The sequence below is a fragment of the Etheostoma cragini genome, chromosome 8, assembly GCF_013103735.1.
Source record: "Etheostoma cragini isolate CJK2018 chromosome 8, CSU_Ecrag_1.0, whole genome shotgun sequence".
NCBI classification, from domain to species: domain Eukaryota; kingdom Metazoa; phylum Chordata; class Actinopteri; order Perciformes; family Percidae; genus Etheostoma; species Etheostoma cragini.
The window spans coordinates 16,894,037-16,917,799 of record NC_048414.1 but is presented as its reverse complement, the minus strand read 5'-3'; the positions used below and the strand labels follow the sequence as shown (position 1 = coordinate 16,917,799).

Here is a 23,763-nt window from a genome sequence, read left to right as displayed (position 1 = left end):
GTATGGTTGCTGCTGTTACCTTGACTCTACACACACTCCGTGCCCATGTGACGTGTGTCTGGAGTGTAGCCTGCACAGTGTATGGTCTAGAGCGGTTTGTCTGTTGCTATAGTAGACGCAGTCTCCAGGCGAAGCGTGACACAGTTTACCTCTAAATTGATTTTCTTTCTACTAACACGGATTCCAAACGTTTGTACTGATGTAGCGTTAGCAGCTCCAGAACTTATCCGGATTTCAATCCCATAAATCCAACTGGTTAGTATTTTTAATGGTAGCTTACATTTAACGGATAGGTTAGCTAACTTTAACAGACAATTTCTAACACATAGCTAACGCTAGCTAGCTAGCGAGCTAGCTATCCTAAATAGTAAAACAATGTATCGAGTAGTGGTAGTTTTACGCGGGTTAGCTAGCTAGCTAATTGTTAACAAGCTTGTCCGTTAACGTTAACTTAGCATTGTTACCAAGGTCAAAGAATAGCTTGCTGCATATAAAAATAGCTAACACAGTTAATGTTAGCCAATCTGTCTGACATCAAGGCTTTCCACTCATGGCATTGCAGTTAACTCCTGTGATTTGTTTAGCACCTAAAAGCCATCAATTAAATATTGTTACATAACTTTAACGTTACAGCTGTCAGAAAGGGGACGCCATTGCTGTCTTGACAGTCTTGCCCCGCTCGTTTTAGTAGAAATGCGTTGATGTAAGTATGATGTAGGTGGTGTCAGAGAAGAAGTCTTGAAGACTAGTAAACTAACGTTACACGTCCCGTGATTTGCTGTACTGTGACGTGCTGTTACCATCTATAGCTAAACTGCGAGACGTGATTCACAGGTTATTCTCTCCTCCCGAGTACGTTACGTTATTGTCTTAATAACGTTCATTTCCTCCTACCACCCCAGGATGCTGTCAGTCATTTGGGTGGGGTTGACGCAGATGACAGTGCACGGGAGGAGAACCGAGGGATAAACCAAACCGCACAGCATCAGTTTAAAGCAACAAGGTCAGTGGGCTTGGTAAAGCCATGACCAAGCCCGAGTCGAAGAAAAGCGGCGTGGCCGCGATCAACGTTACCGGCAAATGCGCCACATCCGCCGCCGAGCAGGTCAACAACGGTTCAGTCGAGCCGGACTGTCCGGACCACAGCACACATATCAAAGCTAATGTGATGAAGCATACTTCTAAGGAGAGCATGCATCGGAGAAACACGGAGTGTGAAGTATATGACGACGGGACCAACACCTTTTTCTGGTGAGTACTTTCTGGCAATGTCAGCAATACAAATTGCAGCAATACAAATTGCAGCAATATAAATTGCAGCAATATAAATTGCCAAATATTGGCCGCTGCAGCATTGGAGGTAATTGTAGTGTTTTCGTCACTGACTACAAGACAATCCTTCAAATGAACATGTCCTGCAGTAATAGGGCATAAGAACAAGGTTTGTGATAGCTTTCAAGGTGAACCGGAAGGCCCAAGTGACCTCCATTAATCACAACAAATACGGTGACCTTGTTCAAAATCGTTTAATATACACATACTTAAATACTATATAAAATAGTTAGTCTGAGATCAAGCTGAAATGTCTTTTGGTGAAATTCTTCAAATGCAAAGTGGTAGAAAGAAACACCAAGGTCTGCAAGGTGTTCGTTATCAAGGTGTTTTGGCCAGGATGTTATGGATGCTTACGCTGCACACCCAAGCGCAGAGCTTGTTGTTGACAAGCCAATATCCCAGTCTGCACCTACAGCAGAAAGAGATCCACGACAGATTTGAAGTCCAGACAGATATTCTGTCAATGGGATTACTGGAGGAGGGAGTTCCGTATGCACTCACTGACATAAATTGCACACAACCAGGCAGAGCATGTCGGCATGGGCGAGATGCTTTAATTTCATAGCAACCATAGTCCTTCAACCTGTCGCACATTTAAGCCTGAGTAAGTTTATGTGTGTCTCATCTCTACTTTGTGTGTAAAGCAAGGTACAGTAAGAATCTGCTAAGCTATTCAATATCGTTGACAACACAAGAGACTGGTCCTTCCAGGGATACACCCTAATGATAATTTCTCACTACTGTGTTAGAGCCTTGAAATCCAGGTTTCCTGTTAGTCTAAAAATGGAGGCATTAACAGGAACTAAGATGCTAAGATACGTTTGTCTATTAAAGGTATTAAAGTAAGCCAACATCACGCAGTATGTAGATTAGTTTCTAATGTGTGGCCACCCCTTTTACATGAATTAGGGTAGACTAACAAGAATATCCGCTTAGTTTATGCCGTATAATTCAACACAATACAAACTACAGTTGAATCAACACTTCTATAAACCTGTTAGAACACATACTGAAGATTGTGACTCATGGTTTAGTGCATGGTTGTTGTTTAAGACTGCATTTGTATTAGCTTGGTGTCTTTAATAAACTGGCTGCTGAGTATAACCCAACAATATTCAATATGGAGATATAGTATCAGAACTTTGTTATGATCTTTACTGACGCTAGCTCAATTTAGTCACAAAACAACCAGCTCTGGTTTTTATTGCTTGAGGCTTATGTGATGGCTGTGAAGGTTGCCACTCCCAATCTGTTGTAGTCACAATGTTGACCTTGTGGTCACCTTGGAAACCTGTGGCCATTATGAATCATATGTGTAGCATTTTATTCCTTCCTTCTTGTTATAAGTCATTAAAATGGCCATTCAGCAGTTATAATATACATAATATAATGTAACAATATTTAATCCCAACCACCACCACCACAGGCTAAACAATAATTGACAATGTTTAAGCGCTGACTGTGGTCAGCCACATGCCAGCATTGAAACAGAGGAAGTGGCTCTGGAAATGTTGGTTGCTTATTGGGAATTTCTCAGTGTTAAGTCAGTTCAGAAGCTGTTTTTGCCGCGTTGTGGGAGTCTCCTAAGCGTTACAGAGATACACCGACTAGCTGTTTGTTGTTGGTGGCTGCGTCCTCTAGTTGTTAAAGGAGAGTAACCATGAGGCATGCAGCCACCCTTATTAGCACAGATTTAAGATAGGGGAAAGTTTTTTGTTAGGACAAAAGGAATGGCTTAGATAGACATTTATATAGAAATCAGACCGATGAAACAAAATGTTGTGCTGGCACACCACTTTTGATGTTTCCTTAAATAGCATTGCTGCCCACACAGTTCAGTTCTTCTAGGCTTCTGAGAAAGCTTTTTGCATACTGACTGTGTCTTAAAAAGGTTTTGTTTTTAAATGTATTTAAGGAGAAGAACTCTTAAAGTAGGGTAGTAACACCCCCTTAAAGAAAATTGAGCTCATACCAGGATTCCACAAGGCCAATGACCCAGTGATTGTTAACTAATTGAGATCATCAAAACCAGAGGCTGCAAAAACATGAAAGTGACAATTGATCATGTCCTGTTAAATATAAGTCACATTTTTTAGCTTCTTAAAGTCCCAAACTGTATTTGTCAAGCATTTTTCAACCCTGTCGGATAACATAAGGCTATTTCAGCCTGCTTTGTCTGGCCATTGTTCTGTCTTAAACCTGTAGCTCATTTTATCTTGATGTTCAACCTCAGTCTTGGTGGTACATTTTGCTCTAATCTTAGCCTACCTCTCAGTTGCACCAGGCTGATATTTCTGCTCTGTCTTTTTACTCCCGGTGATGAATAGAGGAGCCAGGCCCTCCCCTGTATCTCCTGCCAATCCCTTGGATAAGGAGATGGATCAGGGAGAAAATGCTAATAGGACCTGGCGTGCCGTCTCTGTGACAGATTCCGAGCCAATAGGCTGGCAGAGGGGTGACATTCTTTAGGTTGACAGGTTACAGCATTGATCTCAATTATAATTATTGGGTTTGAAAATCAAACAAAAAAAAACACATTGTTATATTGCCATATTAAGTTGCTACCCTTAAATAATAAGACTAGTGTTGTGTTATATACAGTCCCTTGAAGTGACCATAGCTCGTGTAGCTACAGTCTGATAGAGCTAATGCCTCTGTGCCATTGGCCTCCATTGCTGTCCCAAAAGTATTAAAAACACATTAAAAGAGCCATACTTTTGAACCAGGTTACAATTTACTTACTGCAGTGTCAATCTCTGGAGAGCTGTGTCAGTCAAACGTCACTGAGCATGCTCGGCGACGTGGTTTCATGTTTATGCATTGCTAGTGTGATGAGTTAACAGGAATAAACTACACCACACGTGTTTTTTGTAAAAAAAAAAGCTATACTCATAATTATTTTGGTCACTGGGGGAAAACAACATCCAAACAAGCTGCAAAATATACAGCCACCATAAACTATCATGTTTAAAAGTTGTTCAGGCTTACTTGTTAGCAATGTTGTCCGGCTGTTCATGGTCAGCTGCTGAGCCTCCAAATGTTGCTGTATTTCTGGCCACCTGACGAATACAAGTCCAAAATGCACAGCCCTTTTTATCTCTGTTTTGGTGTCTTAACCGTAGCCTGGATCCAAGATAACAGCATCACTGATATTGTCGTCTGATTTTAGCTTATCACATAATATCCGTTTATGTTGGTTGAAAAGTAACAAGGAATTGCTGAAGAGAGATATGTTTCAGGTAATTTAGATGCCATTGTTCATTGCAATTTGTCCACTATCGAACACTTATTGAACAAATTTAATTTGCAACTGTAAAATGTCTAGCTCATAACATGTATCGGTCACACTTGGCACCCCTACACTTTCAGAGTTTAATTAATTTCTAAACTGCTGTCCTAAATAAGCCATATAATAATAAGAGCTGTACAGGTGCATTACTTACGATTACATTATTAATAATCCATATTAATAATCCATCTTTGATGGCAGCTGCAGTTAGCGGTTAGCCTTACTTTAGCAACAAGTAACGTAAAAGTTTTCCATCTGGAAACTATAAATGACCAAAATCAGCGGTAGTGCCGTCAAACGTTACGCACTTTTCCGCGGGATAGTAATGTTGTGCGAGGACTAGCAATCAGGGCGCAGAGTGGGAATAACAGAGCCATTGTTTAACTTTGTCTGTTGTTTGGTGCTGCATAGTGAATCAAAACACTGAAGTGCATCTGCAACATGTTGCTAAAATTCAAACAAAATTGTTTTATATTTGTCTTAACCTGAAGCAACACTGCTCACAATGCTCATTAGTGCACGTTGTCGTATCATTAGGATTAACTGACAGTGCTGGCTGCGGATTTTTTCCTTCACAGTGAGTTTGCAGGTCACTTGCTCACAATGCTGTTTGGTGTCAGTGTTTTAACTGAGCACCACGATGGAGCCTTTTCAACAGCTAGGCCACACTCGGCAACAACACATTATAGGCAATGGGTCAAGCGTTAAAACGTGCTTTGATCGACCCTGATCCCTACCCCTGGGACACAGCCCAGATAACAATACATTTTATCTGATTCCAATGGCCGTCTGATCAGTCTGATCATCTAGAGTATAATAAACCTTAAACGGACTCTGCCATTGCTCCCACCATACACTATTTCTCTGCCTTTATGTCCTTGTCCGTTTGCCAAAAATCATTTAAAAAAGTAATAATTTTCCCTTTTTTTTAATTGAGGATTCCCGGGGTTATTTCCTGTAACTTCTGCCAGGAAGTAGACAAATAAAACTTTGCCCCTTGAGTTGATAAGTTGAGCATGGATGTATCTGAACCACTATGTTGTGTAACTGTCGTACAACAAAGACCAAGGTTTATTCCGTGCTGTTTGGTGATATGCGCCTATAGCCAACAAATATAATATGTTAATGTCAATAATATAAATCTAACAGGCCAGATACTCCCTGCTGAGGTTTCCACTGTCCTCAAAAGCTATTTTTGACTTCTATTTGTCCATTTAAGTGACAGAAAATGTCAAACTGACTCATACAATCCATACCTCATTGTGTATGTTTTATTATGTTAGTTACACCCCCTTTTTGTAACTTTTCAGCTCAAGCAACCCATTTTCTCAACAGGTATCTGTTTCACCTCATCTGTTTTATCTCACATCCACTTCCTTTACTATATTTACTTTTGATTGTTCGAGCCAAAGCTTTTTCTGTCACATGCACAGGATGTCTAAAAGCTTTATTAAAACACTTTAAAAAGCTTTTTTTTTTTTTTGCAATCACTGATGTTTTCTCAGCTCAAATGAGTGCATTAGTATTTCTAAACATTCTCCTTTGGTGACCTCAGGTATTCATTTCTCTCCTCCAGTGGCTTTTATTGAATTTTCCTCTTAACAAATGTAATTAATATCCCTCTCTCTGTCCCTGCTCTCCCTCTTTCTCTGCAGGCGAGCCCATACTGTGACTGTGCTGTTCATTCTGACCTGTGCTCTGGTTTACGTCACGCTGTTGGAAGAAACCCCCCAGGACACTGCCTACAACACTAAGAGGTCAGTCGGCTGGACGCGTCACTTCCTCAGTGAGCTTAAAGCCAAAACCCTGCAGGAACCAGCATGCTGAGCTTAATCCACTTAATCCACTGTGGCTTGTTGATTTGACAGAAGTTTGAGATAATAACTTTGGTAGCAGTTTATCATGAGAGAAGATTTGTTTTATTAGTAATCAGCATCACTAAAATATTTAGGTTTTATTCTAATTTTGGTCCTTGATAATGAGCCATCCTGGATTTAGGTTTAGTTTTTTTTATTGCCCCTTACAACCATACATTGACCACCACTTTGTCTTCTTGTTGTGGTTAGTACCGAGGAGCCACCAGATTACAAATGAGGTGCTTCTTTGTGTGTGAAATTAAAAAAAAGGCCTTTAGTGTGTCTGTGTGTGTGTTTGTAAATCTTTTGTGGGTAATGTCACACTCATTCAACGCCCGATGAATAGGTCACATAATAAAACCAGCCAGTGAGCACCCCCATTTTGATCTCACCTTAAACACCATTTGGCATGAAGACAAACTGCCACAGCAACATGGATGTGATGCAGACTTCATCAATTCTAATTGAATCACTTTCTCCTTCAGCAGCTTTTACCTTGAACCCAGCTGGCCCTCTGTTTAAGTCACTGCTTTTCACAGAAAAATCCATGAAAAGGGATAGCATGAATGTCCGGTAACCATTGGATTAGATTAAGATTGAGTGAGTGGGTTTTATGCTTCACTCTTTCAATACAAACAGTATGCAGTACATTTACTGAATCATAGAGACTTGGACAAAAGCTAAATGACTGAGGCGTGACCCTGTTTCCCTTATTAGTGCCCAGTCATACTGAAGTTAGTGGTACTGAAAGCTGACTAGACTACATTTCCCTGAAACCCCTAAATGAATATTTTTATATATATATATATATATATATTTAAAACCTTATGTGCTTTTCATAGGCTTGACAAAAGTCCACAAACCTGTGGGTCATGCAATTGCTTCTGTTTGTTATGGCTAGTTTTGTTTGTGGCAAAATATGTATTGGAGAGGAAAGCTCTACTGGTTGTGCTTATAGATTTAGATAGAATAGGATGGTTTATTATTTTCACAACCCGGCCATATAATCGTCGATCAGACTTGTCAGTCAGTCAGTTTTGAGGCGGTGTGAGAGTCCTGTATTGAATTCCCTTAAACTAATGTTATAATCTCCTAAACATGAACTCAAACACAGACTACTTCATCTGTCATGTCACTATGATTAGATCAAACAGCTCTGCCTTCACTGTCTGCGTAAATATGTTGAGTTCCACTTTGCCACTGCAGTAATGTTTGGCATTGGTCAGCGGCTGCTGATTCATCAATTTTAATATTAGAATAGTGAAACACAACCATACATAGCATTTTTCTGCCTTTCTAATTGTGGTCCTGTAGGGGGATTGTGGCAAGCATTCTGGTGTTCCTCTGTTTTGGAGTGACACAAGCCAAGGATGGACCCTTCACCAGACCACATCCAGGTAAGAATGGAACAGTCTAAACCTAACTTTCCTAGTTTTATGGCAACATTTAATCGTCTTCATTCCACGTATCTCAGTCAATGCAATGATGGTTGATTTGTGATTTCAGCACACATCTTGAGCAATGCAGGTTCAATTTTTAAAGAATTTGAGTAGGTTCACTTTTGGCAGAGCTGTTTTATTCTACTCTGAACAATATCCAGATTATGTCAAACTAGTTTTCATTGATAATCATTCAATTATTTTTACTGGTATCTTCAGAACAAACAAGAAACACAAACAATCATCCCACAACATCCACCCTTGCCTCCCCGGAGACTGGCGAGCGCAGACGGACAAAAAAGTACCACCATGTAAATATAAATATACAGAGGCATAAAATGCCTTGCTTATATCAATAATGGTACTATGGATAATAAAATAATAAGGAGTCAAATCGTTAGATTAAGACATCGTTATATAAGTCCAGGAATGGTTGCCACACTTTATGGAATGGATTAACTGATCCCTTCCAGGTGTAAGTTTTCCTTTATAAGTTAAAATGAATAGATAAAATAATAGTCAGCATTACATGGCCTTATACCAAGGCCACAGTGAATTCTTGAGAGGCATACACCGCAAGGCGGTGATTATAGTATAAAAATCTGCTGCACCCTAAATAGTAATCCTTCTATTTAAATGATAGAGTTCATAAAAGTAGTTTGCTATTTAAGGTTTCAACAAGGTCAGTCATGCAAAAGATGCATGTCATCTATTAAACAACATGTTTTCTTACTAACTCCAGAAGGAACATGGTGTAGAAATTGGGCTGCTGCTGTTGCATTACTTGTGCCTTCTTACCCTTTGTTTTTGTGGATTGAAAGACAAGTTTTTTTTGTTTCTGTGTGTGTTAACTGACTGCGTCATATTATCTGACTTGTTGAGCCAGTTCATTTGCTGTGTTGCAGTTCTGTTTAAAACTCTACAGGTTCATAGCCCTGGAAAAAGCCCAGAGGGAGTTTTAGATTCACAACTGGGTCTGGCTGGGAGTTCCACAGCTAACTGAGCTTATACACTTGATATAATCTTATAGATTCACAAGAAATTACTATAGCAGTGACCGTTGAATTTAATCCATTTATGGGTTGTTTATCACAAGGTACTGTACTTCTACTATAGCTTCAAACTCTTACCACAGACACGAGTAGTCCTTCCACGTGACTATTTAAAAAAATCTCCTGATAAAGCTAAACTTGAAAGGAAGCCAGACTGTCACAGGAATTGCAACATAGTTACAATTCCTGTGACTGTTAGGGTTGGGTACCGAGCTCGGCACCGGCCAAATTATGGTGGTGCTACCGAGAGCCGATTGACATTAAATCAAACAGTGCCAAATTTCGGGTCCCGAGACCATACTTCTCTGTCCTCTCTGCATGTTGACAGAGAGAAGAGCTCAGCTCTGACACACACACACGCAGAGGTGCGGATAGAGCAAACTACTTTGTCCCTGCAGTTTTGTTTGAGTCACAGGGAGTGTCAATAAAGCGGTTGCAAGTGTTCTTCATGGTACCGATAAAAACCCTAATGACTGTAGTAGAAAATTTTTACTGAATTTGACTGTACTCTTGGTAATAGAAAACAAACTAAAAAAACATATTGACTACTAACTGATAATGATATGATTCGGGTATATACTACAATATTAAATAGGATTGTTACCATGGTCTTTGTGAAAGATACAGACATAATGGTACTCAACACAAAATAAACCTTCATTTAGATTCTATTCCGCCTACATAACATGTGTAATCTTTAAACTGAAGTCATATTACTTCCCAGATGCCATCCAACATGTTTTAATTTTTCATTTCTTAGAAGGGACACATTGATGTCCAGTGTAACTTGTTGCTACAACTCTCTCTCTCTCTCTCTCTCTCTCTCTCTCTCTCTCTCTCTCTCTCTCTCTGTAGCATACTGGAGGTTCTGGCTTTGTGTCACTGTCGTCTACGAGCTGTTCCTCATCTTCATCCTGTTCCAGGTTGGTGTGCTGCTAGTCTTACTTTGCCAGACCTATCTCCACAGCACTGTGGAATAAGGACTGGCTACAACACACACACATTCTAGGAGGAGAGGTAAAAAAGCTCTGACTTGATTGCATTTCTTTAAACCAACCACAATCTTCACAGGATGCAGCAACAGCGGCTCTGCAAAATAGTTTTGGGAAGGACAAAAGAAATCGCCACATACAATATAAAATGAAGTTAACTGTTCACACTATACAGTACTGTGAGTTTTTTAAATTAGCTGGATACATGGTTAAACGTAATTTGTTCTTACCATTATAACATTGTGTGTATTTTGTCCACAGTAAAATCCGCGGTAATCGGTCCCAAAACGTCCCAGATAGATAGTAAAGGCCGTAAACATATTCCTTATTCCTTGTAAATCTTTACAATCATTCCTCTAAAAGAACCCTATTTTCAACGTGAAGCTTGCTAGCTCAAAGTCTGTGTTAGTTTTTTTTTTTTCAAAGCAAACAGAGTTTGAGAAAGGCAACACATAGAGCGGAAGAGGAGGGACATCCAGTCATTTATCCTGGAAATGTACTTCCGTTGATCCAGTCTAGTGTGCTGCTAACAATATTGATGCCTTGAGGTGCTGAAACACTCACATTAAAACATTCATTGCTGTAAACCATATAGCAATCAGATGCACACAAAGTATGTCATTTACACCACATGCTTTTCTTCTTTTGGTGATGTTCTGACCTATTTTGGTAATGCAGTCTCCAGAACAAGGCCGCAATACTCCTGTGACATAACAGTCAATTTTGACCTTTTGGTTTAAATCAAGGATTTTTGCCAAAGCAAAGTATCTACAACCTGAAAAAGCATGGAGAGCACATCATAAAACAGGCCTTGACACTGGCCAAAATATAGGATTTTGTCCAGAGGTCTGCTCCAATCTCTGCTACTTTCTCTGCTTTGATCCTCCCACATCTGGAACCCTGGAAGCCTCTTTCCTCTGTCCCAGTTAAATTATAAGGTTTCTGAGCCAGACTCTTTAAAAATAGAAACACTTTGTGGCTGGCAAACCGTCTTGAAATGCAGCATCCTTTGGCTAAAAGTTGAAATATATTCTTTTGGAGACACACAACCTGACAACTTAAAAGAAAGTTTAAACACGTAAATTAGAACTTGAGTTTCCAGTTTTACAAGTTCTATATGAAAAAAAGATTGACTAGATTATGTATATTTGGTATTTAATCTATATTTTGTTTACATTTCGTGCAAATACTGTATATGATATGCAATGAAAAAGTATTATTTATTGTTAAAAAATTATTTGAGCTTTTTTGATGGTTGTTTTGAGCAGTTGACAATATTAGAGTTATTTATAATTACACCAGTTTATTTATTTACATATTTTGAATATGTCCATTTTCCATAATCAGTGGTGGAAAGTTGCATCGCAACATACACCTTTAAGTCTCGATATGGCTCTGATATGGTCTCCATAAAAGCTCCTTTTTAGGGAGAATAGGCACTGATATTTTTTAATACTTTTTCTCACCCTGTTATCCAGACGGTGCATGATGGAAGACAGTTCATGAAGTACATTGATCCCAAGCTTGGGGTACCACTCCCAGAGCGGGACTATGGAGGAAACTGCCTCATTTACGACCCAGGCAACACCACCGACCCCTTCCACAACATCTGGGTAAGACTATTTTATTTGATTCCACCCATGCACTTTTTTCTTTTTAAAGTTTATGACTTTAAAGTAAGTAATTTAATAGTGAATATTTTTCATTGGGGGCAAACGCTATGTTATTCAGTTAGAAACATATTTTGAATATGCAGTACCATTAATTTTCATATTGAAAGCTGACTCTCTGTTAAGTAACGAGCCACCTTCCAAGAAGTGAAATTTGCGAATTGGTCCTCTTATTTATATCGTGGTACGGTTGTACCACAAAATGACCAAGATATCAAATAGTGTGGCAGCCTAAAGGCACACACTCATTCTTCGCATGACAATAGTTCTCCCTCCCTGCTTCTTCCTCCTTTGCTTTTTCTCACTCTTTCTCTCTCTCCTACACACACACACACACACAAACTCATAGTTAGTCTGACTGTGTCCTGACTGGCTCCAGAGGTTTGTGTCTGGTGAAGGTTATAGCCCGTCAGTAGAACCAGGCCTTCTTCCCCCCTGGGGAGGCAGCCTGCTGCTGCTGCTGCTGCTGCTGCTGCCACGAGGACCCAGACCCATCTCTACTGTTGGCCTCATTTCAGTCTATGAGAGCGGGTCAAATTCACCACATCCTCCACTAAATTACAGGCAACTTATGTGAATAACCTTTTTAAAATGTCAAATTATGACCACATGTTTAGAAAAAAATAAAAAAGATTTAGAATTGTAGACTATTTTAGACAAACAAACTAAAATGTGCTAAATAACTAGGCAGAAGGAAATGACTACACATGCTATGTGGTTGAACTAAGCTGTTTAAAAAGAAAACACAATGGGAAACTGGTTGGGATGCATTTTATTTCTGTGCTAATAATTTCCAGCTAAGTTTTGTCCTGTTCAGTGTCTCAGTACTCCGTGTGCTCATTTCTGGTTGGTACCAACATGAATAGATATGGTACTTAATGAGAATATATACTACAGATAATTGTAGTTAGGAGTAGGGCTGCAACTAAGTATTATATTCACTAATGATTAATCTGTTGATTATTTTATCAATTCATTTTTTGTCTATAAAATGTCAGAAAATGGTTAGACATGCCTGATAAATTGTGCGTTATTGCTGACTTGAATCTGAATCTTGTTAAATTTACAGGTTGTTTTGTCTCTTTAGGACAAGATGGATGGCTTTGTTCCAGCTCACTTCCTGGGATGGTATATCAAGGTATGTATGGAAGTAGATTTAAAGCTATAGTTCGTAGTTTCTGTTGTCCCCACGAGGAATTCTTAGTAATGACAACAAAACTGTTGGTGCGTCCACATGATACAAGCCTTACGTGATCGCGCACAATCTTGAATGTAACAGACGTTTATTAATATCAAAAAGTTACGCACTAAAGCTTTAACATAACAGAACTATACACCTGTGTGTATTAATTGATTTACATATAATGCAGTTGAGCATCCAACATCAAAACAACAAAAATTCGATAATACCCTTTTAGCATATTGTACTTCAAGCAGTCCGCAATAAAAATAGACTTTTTCGCACCTCAGGCTTTAGAAAATCGAGCCTGTGATGGAAGACTTTGGTCGATTACAGGTAATTTCAGAGAGAGGGTGTTCCAAATGATTGTTATGATGGAAAAAAAGTTTCTTTTCCAGCTTTGTCAGCAGCTGCCTATACTGCAAAGCAACCCAAAAAAGGAAAACAGACTTAATACCAAGCCTGCCATCACACAGCCTGCGTCGTCCGTCTTTCCATTCATTTTGAATGGGGGTGGTGCGTTCAGGCTGCGGCAGGGTTTGCTGCAGGGGGGAGACACAAAAAAATCCAGAGGCAAAAAAGTTGAGACCAAGTCAACTTTTGGAAAAACGCAACCCGACTAGAGTGTGACACGGGAACCAATTGTTGCTCTCACCCCATCTCCCTGCATGTCTCGAACACTTGACAGCCCCCCCCCCCCCCCCCCCCCCCCCCCCCCCAAAAAAAAGAGAGAAAGAGCCCTGGATCCCGTCCCGCTTCCGTTTCATTCCCTATGTTGTCTAAGCAAGTTTGCATACTCTGTTGCCCCCCTGTAGTTTTTTTTATGCCAATGTATGAGTCTGGGGAGAGACTGATTAATATTTTACCTTCTATCCGTTGTCTCCTCTGTCCCTGATTTTTAAATTAGTATCCTGCATTGTTGTTGTGTGCCCACCTTTTTCCACGTCTTTTTACATCCACATCATGAATGGACTAGACTCATCCGACTACTACCTAACTAGTATTAAGCTACACGCTTTCAAACAGTCAGATATCACGGCACTTAGTTTCCCCAGGTGGCATAGCAACAATGCATGACTTTCCGTTTTGCCAGGTAGACCTGACAGGAATTGAGACGAAACAAAGATAGCGATCTATTACTGCATTTTGCAGTTGAGTTAACCACACACATAGACCTATTATAGCCTTTACCTCTCCTTGTCTCTATGATTCAATAATGACACTGTAGTTTCATATTTTAAAAAAAATATTTTTTTCTTTCTAAAACGAAATGCCTCACAAATCTTCCAACTCCTTCCCAGTCTTGTCCGCTCCCTGTTGTCAGACTCTCTAAATGTTAAGTTTCTTTCTAGGCTATCTTGCTGACCTCCTCCCACTCCACACCATTCACTTCCTCTTACTCATCCTCCCCTTTTGTTCTCTTCTTTCCCATCAGACTCTGGTGATTCGGGATTGGTGGATGTGTATGATCATCAGCGTCATGTTTGAGTTCCTGGAATACAGCCTGGAGCACCAGTTACCTAACTTCTCAGAGTGCTGGTGGGACCACGTACGTACACATATTACCACTCCTCACCTTTGCGTACCTAAGAATCAACAGGCTTGCTCTCAGAATGGTGTTAAATATGAATATGCTGCAGTAAACAAACACCAGTATAGTGTATATATGTGTTACTCCAGGTGTTCAGGTTTATTGAAATGTATTTATTTGTTGTCTGTAGTTGGTGGAAATTCTTGAGTCACCATAAGAACAGCCATGGTTGCAATTTTTAACAGTTATACAACACATTTGTAAAAGTAAACCAAAAACATAGCTGCATTATATTTGACCAGATGCAGACATCAGAGGATTGGGGCGCCGGTAGTCTTGCATTGCCTGACCTCCCTCCACAGCGCTGCAAAGGAGGGTCCGGCAAGTCCACACAGCGTGTCTCTGCAAAATAGCCTCAGGAAGAAACTTGTTGCGTTTACTAGTAAACTTGTGTCGCCGTATGACAACTGCTATCTGTTGTGGAATTTCCTCACGTTATTCTGTCCTCTGAGACTTTCTATCTAGACACTAAGCTGCGTGGTGCAGGGAACAACTCTGACTGGCACATGATCAGACAGTGGTGTACGGAGCGGTAGATGGACTTTGCAAAAAACTCACAGTGTTCTATGAACGGAATGCTGCTTTAAAATATTGCTTGATTATGCAAATCTGATCTTGGTAAGCCCAAATCGTGATTAAAATTCAATTAATTGTGCAGCACTATCTACAGTACAGTGATACATATAATGTGCATTGTCCTACATAAAGAGTTAATGAAGCATTGTGTATTTTTTTGATATCCTGGCATCTGATGCCTGCTCATTTCATTCATTACGCCTATCGCTCCTTTTCATGGAGCACAGACTGGGACCACAGCTCACCATAGTCTTCTGTCCAGAGCTGGTCTTTCCAGCTGTTTCCCAGTCATCTTGTGCTGCTTGATTTTTGTCTCGATGTCCCTTCGCCAGGTGTTCCTGTGCCGTCCTCTCTTGTACCTTTAGGGTTCCATCTAAGGGCCTACCTGGTGGTGCTTGGTTTTGTTTCTGGAATGTATGTCCAATCCATCTCCATCTTCTCTTGATCTCTTCTTCCACTGGTTATTGGCCCATTCTTTGCCAGAGATTGTTGCTGATGGGATCTGGCCAGTGGATCCTCAAGATCCGCCTTAATCAGCTGTTGATGCATGTTTGTACCATGGTCATTGTGTTCTTGGTTGTCCTCAACATCTCTGATCGATAAAGTAGTCAATAGATAACGCTTCCACCGATGATTAGATTTGTCAGGACACAGGTGTCCCTGAATCTCTCTCTTTTCACCATTGCTGTCATTTGTTGCGTAGCACTGTGCCACATATGTTTTTTATATGCCCGCTTGTTCAGAATTAAAGCTGCTGTGGAGATGTATGGTAGCAATTAAGTGGTCATTTGTTTGTATGATAAGAATCTTTTATTACTTAAACAGTGGGGATATTATGTGAGGATAAATTTGACTGTACAAACATATTAGGTAGACTGCGTCAATAGAAAGTAAGGGCAGTTTCTGAAGTTATTACACACTAACAACGGACCAATTACATGCTATACATAATAGCATGTAAATATATATAATTTTAACAGACATAGAAACAATTCTTATGATGTACATTAAAAACCAGGCCTGGCACACACACATTGATGTTCTCATTTCATTCTGTCTGACAGACATTTTGTCAGGTTTAAGGTGTGAGGAGCTGTGCCAGGATTTTTTCTCACCAATGTCACCAAACACTATAGTCTTAAAAGAGTGCTGAAGTGTGAGTTTTCCCTCCTAGTTCAACAAAACTAATAGAGTTAGGAAGATCTGTACACACCCACACGTCCTAAGAAAAGGTCAAATCTAAGAAATTTGTGTAGGATCACAGTTGTGTAGGCATTACTAGACCTTTTTTATTTTTTGTACCCTTTCATAAAATTGTTATGTTTATCTAGTGGATCATGGATGTGTTGGTGTGTAACGGTCTGGGGATCTACTGTGGAATGAAGACCCTGGGCTGGTTGTCAATGAAGCCCTACCAGTGGCAGGGCCTGTGGAACATTCCTACATACAAGTATGACTTAACACTCGCTGCACTACAAACAACTACTACTCTTCTCCAGCAAAATTGTATTCATTCAAAAAATAAGATTAACCCCCTATTAGAACTCTACTCTTATACTGTATCTGAAACTACAAAAATTAATTATGCTTAGTATTTTTCTAACTTCTGTACGGATTGTCTCTATTAAGTGACAAATATAAGAGATAATGGATAATGTTGACGTTTATAGATACTAATTAGTTTTTGACAGAACTTATTTGTTGACCTTTGAAAAAAGTGAATTAGAGGAGTAATGAAGTACCAACATTGCTGTTTCTCTGCTGTGTCCTTTCCCAGGGGGAAGATAAAGCGTATAGCATTCCAGTTCACTCCGTACAGTTGGGTGAAGTTTGAGTGGAAGCCTGCTTCAAACCTTCGTCGCTGGCTTGCAGTGTTGGGCATCATCTTTATGGTAAGAAATATTCCGTTTTTTTATTTAAATCAAAACAGGGGACTTTTTTGTAATAATGGCAAACAAGAGATTACAATACAAAGGAAAAATAGTGAAAGTTAAACCTGTTCTACTCTGATCATAGATGTCCTCAACATACTCTATATGATCTCGTTAGTCCACATTGCTTAAGTTTCTTAACCTAAATGTTTGTCACGATCTACACATGGCGATATACTTGCGTAATTGGTGCAGCAATGTCCTCTTCAGTTACCTAAAATTTGTAATTTTTTACTGTGCTCCTGAATGAAGACCCATGTTGTTTTATCTCGTCCCTTCCCAGTTCCTCCTGGCGGAGCTGAACACCTTCTACCTGAAGTTTGTGTTGTGGATGCCTCCTGAACACTACCTGGTGCTGCTTCGCCTGGTCTTCTTTGTCAATGTAGGAGGCGTAGCCATGAGGGAAATCTACGACTTCATGGATGACCCGTGAGTAGCAGCTATGTAAAGATGGCGGGTTGGGGGTTCAGGGGTGTGTTGGGTTCATAAGTTGATCACATGCAGAGTGAGTAAAACCATACTGTGGAGACTGTTGCATTCAGAACTTGCTGATTTACTTTTCAAGAGTTTACCACGCAGCTGTTATCCAAGTCTTTTTGTGTTACAGTTTATACTAAGTTTGACTGAAGTGCTTGGTGCTGACAGTTTTAAATGTCAGAAACAGGGCTGAACGATTTTGAAATTAAAATCAAGATATAAAAGAATGTGATTACCTACTCGTGAAAACCGCAATTAATCGAAATGTAGTTGAATGTTTGGTGTAACATTTTTATACCTCTTTTTATTATTTCTGTTTTTCATAAGATAAATGCTGGAATAATGTTACATATCACAGATTGTTTACAGTGTTATTTTCTGTAGACTTTAGTTTTTTCTTTTCTTTTTAAATTTTTTATTTAACATGATCTTAGAAGGTGCAATATGTGGATGCAGCTATTGAACTGAGGCATATAAGAAATTTCTGTTTACAGTGCTGATATTTTTTTTATATTGGAATTGTTTTATTTATTATTTTATAACTTTAGCTTTTGTGATAAATATTCAATGTCCCAAGCTTATTCAAACCAAAAAATGCTGAGAATGCTATGTTCTCATCATACATAAGACCATAGAGCAGTTTTGATGGTGTCTCATGTTATAATGCTCCATGACATGTGTTATTTGTTACAGAGTAAATATTGAACTTCAGCTAAGCTTTTAAGAAAAAATCGCGAATCGTATCAAAATCGCAATATCTGGCAGACATATCGCTATTAGATTTTTGCCCCCAAATAGTTCAACCTTCTCAGAAAAAAACAATAAGTAAAATTGCAGTTAGGGAATGAATGGTCAAAAACAAGTTTTGAGAGTGCATAATTCCCATAAAGTGTTTTTTAAAGGGACATTTTGCTGACAAACATTGTATATGGATGTTCAGTCTGTGCTGGTTATCCCTGTATGCCATTAAAACCCATTTCCAGTTCAGTGCCAATAGATGTACCAGTATGCGCTGCATGTGAGCTTGTTGTTGTTGGGGAAACCCTCAGAGCAGCTTAGGGAGTGAGTGTATTTACCTCTCTGTTAGTGTAAGCTTCTTATCACATCCGCCTACGTATGGCAAGCATTTCTAAGCAAACACAATTGCATTGCCTCAACAACTGACAACAGTTTTGTTTTCAGTGAAGAATGGCAGGCCAAACAATGGTGGTCCTTTACTTGAAGAAAGTTCCCAGCTGTCACACAGATGGTTATTCTTTACCAAATCTAACAAAAACAGACCAGGGCCACGTTGTATAGCATAGGTACTTGGTTTAAGTTAGCAATGGAGGTAAACTGGGTATGGAAAAATGACTGATCAGCTTTGTCTTAATTGACGGGTGTAACTGCTGCTGCTTTCAGTGTATTATATATAGACTATGTGTCTGTGTAGAACATTTCAGGCAGCTGTGTAACTTTGAGCAGTACAATGAGATAGATATATAATAAGCATAACTTAACTGCTAATAATTGGAGGTTAAATCATACCCTCGAGTGTAATATTGCTTTATACAACAACGTCAACAACAAAATAAAAGTTAAAATCAAACAGTATTCCTATACCTGCAATACACTCTCAAAATAAAAAAATAAAGCAACAGAGACTATTTCTAGTCCCTTCCTGTTTCGTCAGCCAGCCAACTTGAGCTTACTAATGTTAGCTTGTTAGCAACAGAGACAATTGCTGGTCCGTGTTTACTCAGTCAGCCATTTGAGCTAATGCTAGCTTTGCAGAGATTGGAGGATTTCCCAAACTGTTTAAAACATGTTTCATATAAACACAAAAGTGCTTTGTTAGCTAAATCTTGTTGTTACTAATGTATTTGCTGGGGGGAAACAAGATTCTATCTACAAAATTAGCTCCTTGACATCCCGCGGCATTCACATGTAGCAGGCTAATTTTATGGATTGTCCTTACAGGAAGTTTTACAAGAAACTTGGCCAGCAGGCGTGGCTGGTGGCAGCAATCACGGTGACGGAGTTCCTCATAGTGGTCAAGTATGACCCCAACACCATCATGCTGCCCATCCCCTTCTTCATCATGCAGTGCTGGCTCTTAGGAATCCTCCTCATCTTTACCTGGACACTATGGCGGTTTTTCATCCGGTAAGAAGTGGGGTGGGTTTCTGGGCAGGGGAGCAGGAGGTGAATGGCTTGGGAATAAAGAGAATATTGACAGCAAAGCTGCTTTACAGATATAGGACAGGAATGCCTAAAATAATTGGTAAAAATCTGTGCATTCATGATCATGTAAATTCATTATTTTGGTGCAAATAGTCCTTCGTCTGCAACGATGAAATTTAATGAGATACCGCTGAGATTTAATAATCTCGATTTAGTTTTCAGTTGATATCTGACAGATTATAATAGCATTTGTTCTTTCATTGGGGGTCAAATTGCTATTTTATAAAGGAACCTTTAACACAGTAATTAGTTAAATACAGAGACTATAATCAATATAGCCACACTACTGCTGTTTTACAGTCAGGTAACATTGGCTTTTGCAGTTTAATAAATAACTATTTGTTTTCAGTCACGGTTGCATTGTTATAAATGACATCACAATAATCCATTGAATTTTATGGTTTACTGTGCACGTGATCCCACTCTGTAACTTGTTAGTTATCCATAGGCCCTCTGTTTGATTGTCTTTTTCCTCTTGACCTCCATACAGCGGTCACTTTTGGTTTGAGTAGTGTTCCTGTAAAGCGTTGCCATGTCCCAGCATGTTAAGCTTCTCATCTATTTACTCCCCATCCTCCCTCCCTCTCTCCTTCCTGCTCATGCTCAGCAGTAATGTCCAGTGAGGTAGGTATAGGGGAGAGGCGCTCCCTTCTACCAGCCGTGTTGTATTTTGTTTTATTTCCCATCTAATACATCACTTCGTGGATCCAGAATTCCATTCAGAAGATCTTTGGGGTCCTCTAGACAAGACAGATATTACACACAGATATTACTCACAGATATTCTCCCGCATGGCACTTTTCATCTTTTTTTTTTTTTTACTGTGGTGAGTTTTATGATGAGAGCCAATGAGATCCCCCACCTCTCATTGTGCACCTCCTACAGTCATACAGTACAGTGCATCAAGGACACCAGACACTAAAGCATGTCATGGTATAGTCAGAAAGACCGGCATGATTGTATTTGCAAATAGTTTTAAATCTTTGTTTTAGCTTGCTTTGGTTACAAATAAGTCAGCTTTACCCCAAGAGATAACTTTTGATACTTTAAGCATCATTGTTTTTTGGGTGAAAGATTAGACATATACATATGTCATTGTTACTCTCGCTGATCTAAAGAATGTTTTACACTTCTGCGTATAATCTACACTGTGTATGATCTAAACCTAAGCCATAGCCTGACATCCCCTCTCGAAAAATGTGACTATACGACGCTGCTGCTGCAAACCCAACTTAAAACACACCCAGCAAAGATCTATCTGCAAATACAATTTGACCCGGTTGCACAGGTTTAGGTGTGTCCCTCTCCCTCATCCAACATGCTGCATTTGCATCGGCAGACCTAGGTGAGTATTGTGGGGATGTTTCACTTCAGCTCCATTGATGTTGAAGAGTTTTGGTGCTTGGCTGTTGTCGGACTGACCCTCCTCCTGATCTGGCATACATAAATGGTATTTCACCAGGGCTGCCACATGTATGAGAGATAGACAGCTTAGACATTTTAATCCATTATTCACAACTGAACCTAGAGTATTATGCACTGAAGTAAAGCCAAAAACACACCAGATAATATATAGAGCGGGTATAGTGCTCCGGGCCAACTGCTCTATACCCGCTCGGACTTGGGGCTTTTCTCCACACACACCCTCTCCCATCCATCCCTGTCTGTTCTCCTTTCAGTGTTGACTTTTGGTAAGGTTTCATCATGGCAGAAAGATTCCTGTGTTGTATAATGTCAGGGCTCATGGGTTATTTCAAGAAATGAACAGACTGAAACAAACTAAAAACAGCTTCCTTACCTGCAGATAATTGCATTTTAGGTAAAGTGTCATCTTTTTATCCTTGTGGTGAGGTTTAAAATGTTATTACCCCACAAAGTAGACAGGGTAGGTATTTAACTCAGAAATGGACAAATGGCAAGCAAAGCCAGTGGAACAGAGTCTAGTTAGGGGGAAGAGTTCCTGTGTCTGATTTCCTCTCAATATTATGTGCTTTCTTTTGATCTTCTCACAGTGACATCACACTCCGTTATAAAGAGACCCGTCGACGCAAACAGGAAGTCCCCTCGGACCGGGAGCGCCCACTTGGCAACGTCGGCACAGCCGTCCCGTCTGGGCGGAGCAAACTCAACGGCAGCTCCGAGACCGTGCGGCAGAGGAAGTCCTGAGAGGGGAGACGCGAGACATAACTCGTGGGTCAGCAGCAAGGGAAGGGGAAAGGACAAGGTTTGATGCGAAAAACAAGAAGACTGGAGAGTTGTGACACAAAGAAACATGTAGAGGCCAACAGATGGACACATGTATGTGCTGTGTAGACTTTATTTGTGCCTACATGAACTAAGTAGTCAACAGACGCAAGGGGGGCAGTTTTCATCTGGTGCATTGTCTAGTTATTGTTACAGTACTACATGGATTTACCTCATACAGGAGGTTTTTTAGGAGCTTTTGGGGAGTTACCCAGGACAAGATACATTTGTGTTATTTATACATTACTTCGGAAATTTGGTTTAAGAAGGGAAAAAGGAAAATGCTGAATCAAAGAGTATAGCAGTTGAAGGTGGGAAACAGTGATCCAATGACAGCACTTTTCCATTTTCTCAGCTGCACACTTTGTCTTAGCAAAAAAGATGTTTGCGTCAGAAACATGTCCGCCGCTGTAAATTAGCTTTGTGTTCAGTTCAGATGAGAAAAGGGAGCGTATTCGGAGCAGTAATGAGGTGTAGGTAACTGATGTTCAGAGCTTAGTTCATGTTTTTTCTTCACAGTACAGAGTACTTTTTTCTTAGGTGCAGGTCACTGATAATTATTACTTACTTTACATGTGGGAGAGAACGTCAGCTTTATTATTTACAGCTGAGGGTTTTCATTCCTGAGATCAATGAGCATCGAGGTCCTTGGAACCGCTTCGGGATCCTTGCTCAAGCCTCTGTCCTTCAGGCTTCATTCTTTAAAAAAGGACAGGTTAATTTAATAAAAGGAGATGTACCATATTCAAATTATTTAACTGTTTATTATACATTATAAATGGGGTATAGTTTGGGTGTTTTTTGAAGATGTTTTGTTATCACTACTGTTATTTCTTAAGGGTAAATCGAACATGAACACTAGATTTTACTTGAGTTCATTTTTGTGAACCGAGGAAGTGAGAAATCTGCAGCACCCTAATGAAAACACCCATGACAATCACACTATGCTACAAACATGTGCTCCTCAACTGTAACAGGCTAGACTGATGGCTCATTCAGTCACATCAGAATGTAAATTTAATATTGGATTCCTTGCATGCCTAATGTTTTTATATTTGACCCTTAAATTGGGTCAAAATATGATCTGCAGTGTCTGAATAAGCTGAAACAAAAATACAGCCTTTTCTTAAGGGGGGGGGGGGGGGTGATGATGGTTGAGGTTTAGGTGTTTTTTGGTTTGGGAAGAGAACCATCCTGTTCCAGCTCTGTGCGCTTGCCATATTGCACATGCACCAAGCCAAAGCTTAGATCCCATTCTTGCTAAAGCCATACATGCCACTCAGACACACATGAGCCACTCAAACAGCTGTTAAACCTCATTTAGATTTCTTTTCGTTTCAACTAAAGCAGAGTCCCAAAGCCATCGGGATCAGTCATGTCAGCGTACAATGCTTATATTACAAAGGCAAATTATTATTGAAACCAAATTTCCTTATGTGAAGAATATGGAGACCTTAACTCCCTTATTTCTGTGACAATGATTGTCTCTCAGTCTAAATATTGAATCCTCTCAGTAGTTTTAGACTTCCTCATCAGTAAAAAAAAAGTCACAAAATGTAGAGCGGTATCGATTAGTCAACTGTAACTTAATCTGCAACTATTTTGACGATTGATTCATTGTTTGTGTTTGTTTTTTTTCAAGCTAAAAGGCCAAACATTCTCTGGTTGCGGCTTCTCAAATGTGGTAATTCAGCTTTTCTTTGTCTTATGTGGTAGTAAACTAAGTATATTTAGATTTTAGACTGTTGTGCAGACAAACCAAGGACAACTAAATATAAACTATTAAACTCATAATGGCAATTTTCCGTATTTTGCAGAATAATCTGCAGATTAATCAATAATCAAAATAGTTAGATAGAACCTCATGTGCTCTGAACTTTCCATAATGCTACCAAAGATTAGCGTTAC

General features: G+C 39.6%; 1 protein-coding gene across 2 annotated transcripts; it reads left to right on the top strand.

Annotated features, from left to right (window-relative positions):
- On the top strand, window positions 1-23,293 carry ptdss2 (phosphatidylserine synthase 2). Of its 2 annotated transcripts, XM_034878179.1 has the most exons (14): window positions 1-255; window positions 903-1,251; window positions 6,280-6,381; window positions 7,795-7,877; window positions 9,827-9,894; window positions 11,442-11,576; window positions 12,721-12,771; window positions 14,249-14,362; window positions 16,312-16,430; window positions 16,758-16,872; window positions 17,195-17,340; window positions 19,348-19,533; window positions 20,222-20,235; window positions 21,624-23,293. In XM_034878179.1, exons 2-13 carry the CDS (start codon window positions 1,025-1,027, stop codon window positions 20,232-20,234), a joined length of 1,359 nt encoding a protein of 452 aa, XP_034734070.1. In that variant the 5' UTR covers window positions 1-255; window positions 903-1,024; the 3' UTR covers window position 20,235; window positions 21,624-23,293. The 2 variants fall into 2 exon arrangements, with proteins under 2 accessions (XP_034734070.1, XP_034734069.1); XM_034878178.1 differs by lacking the exon at window positions 20,222-20,235.
- Window positions 23,294-23,763: the final 470 nt, after the last annotated feature.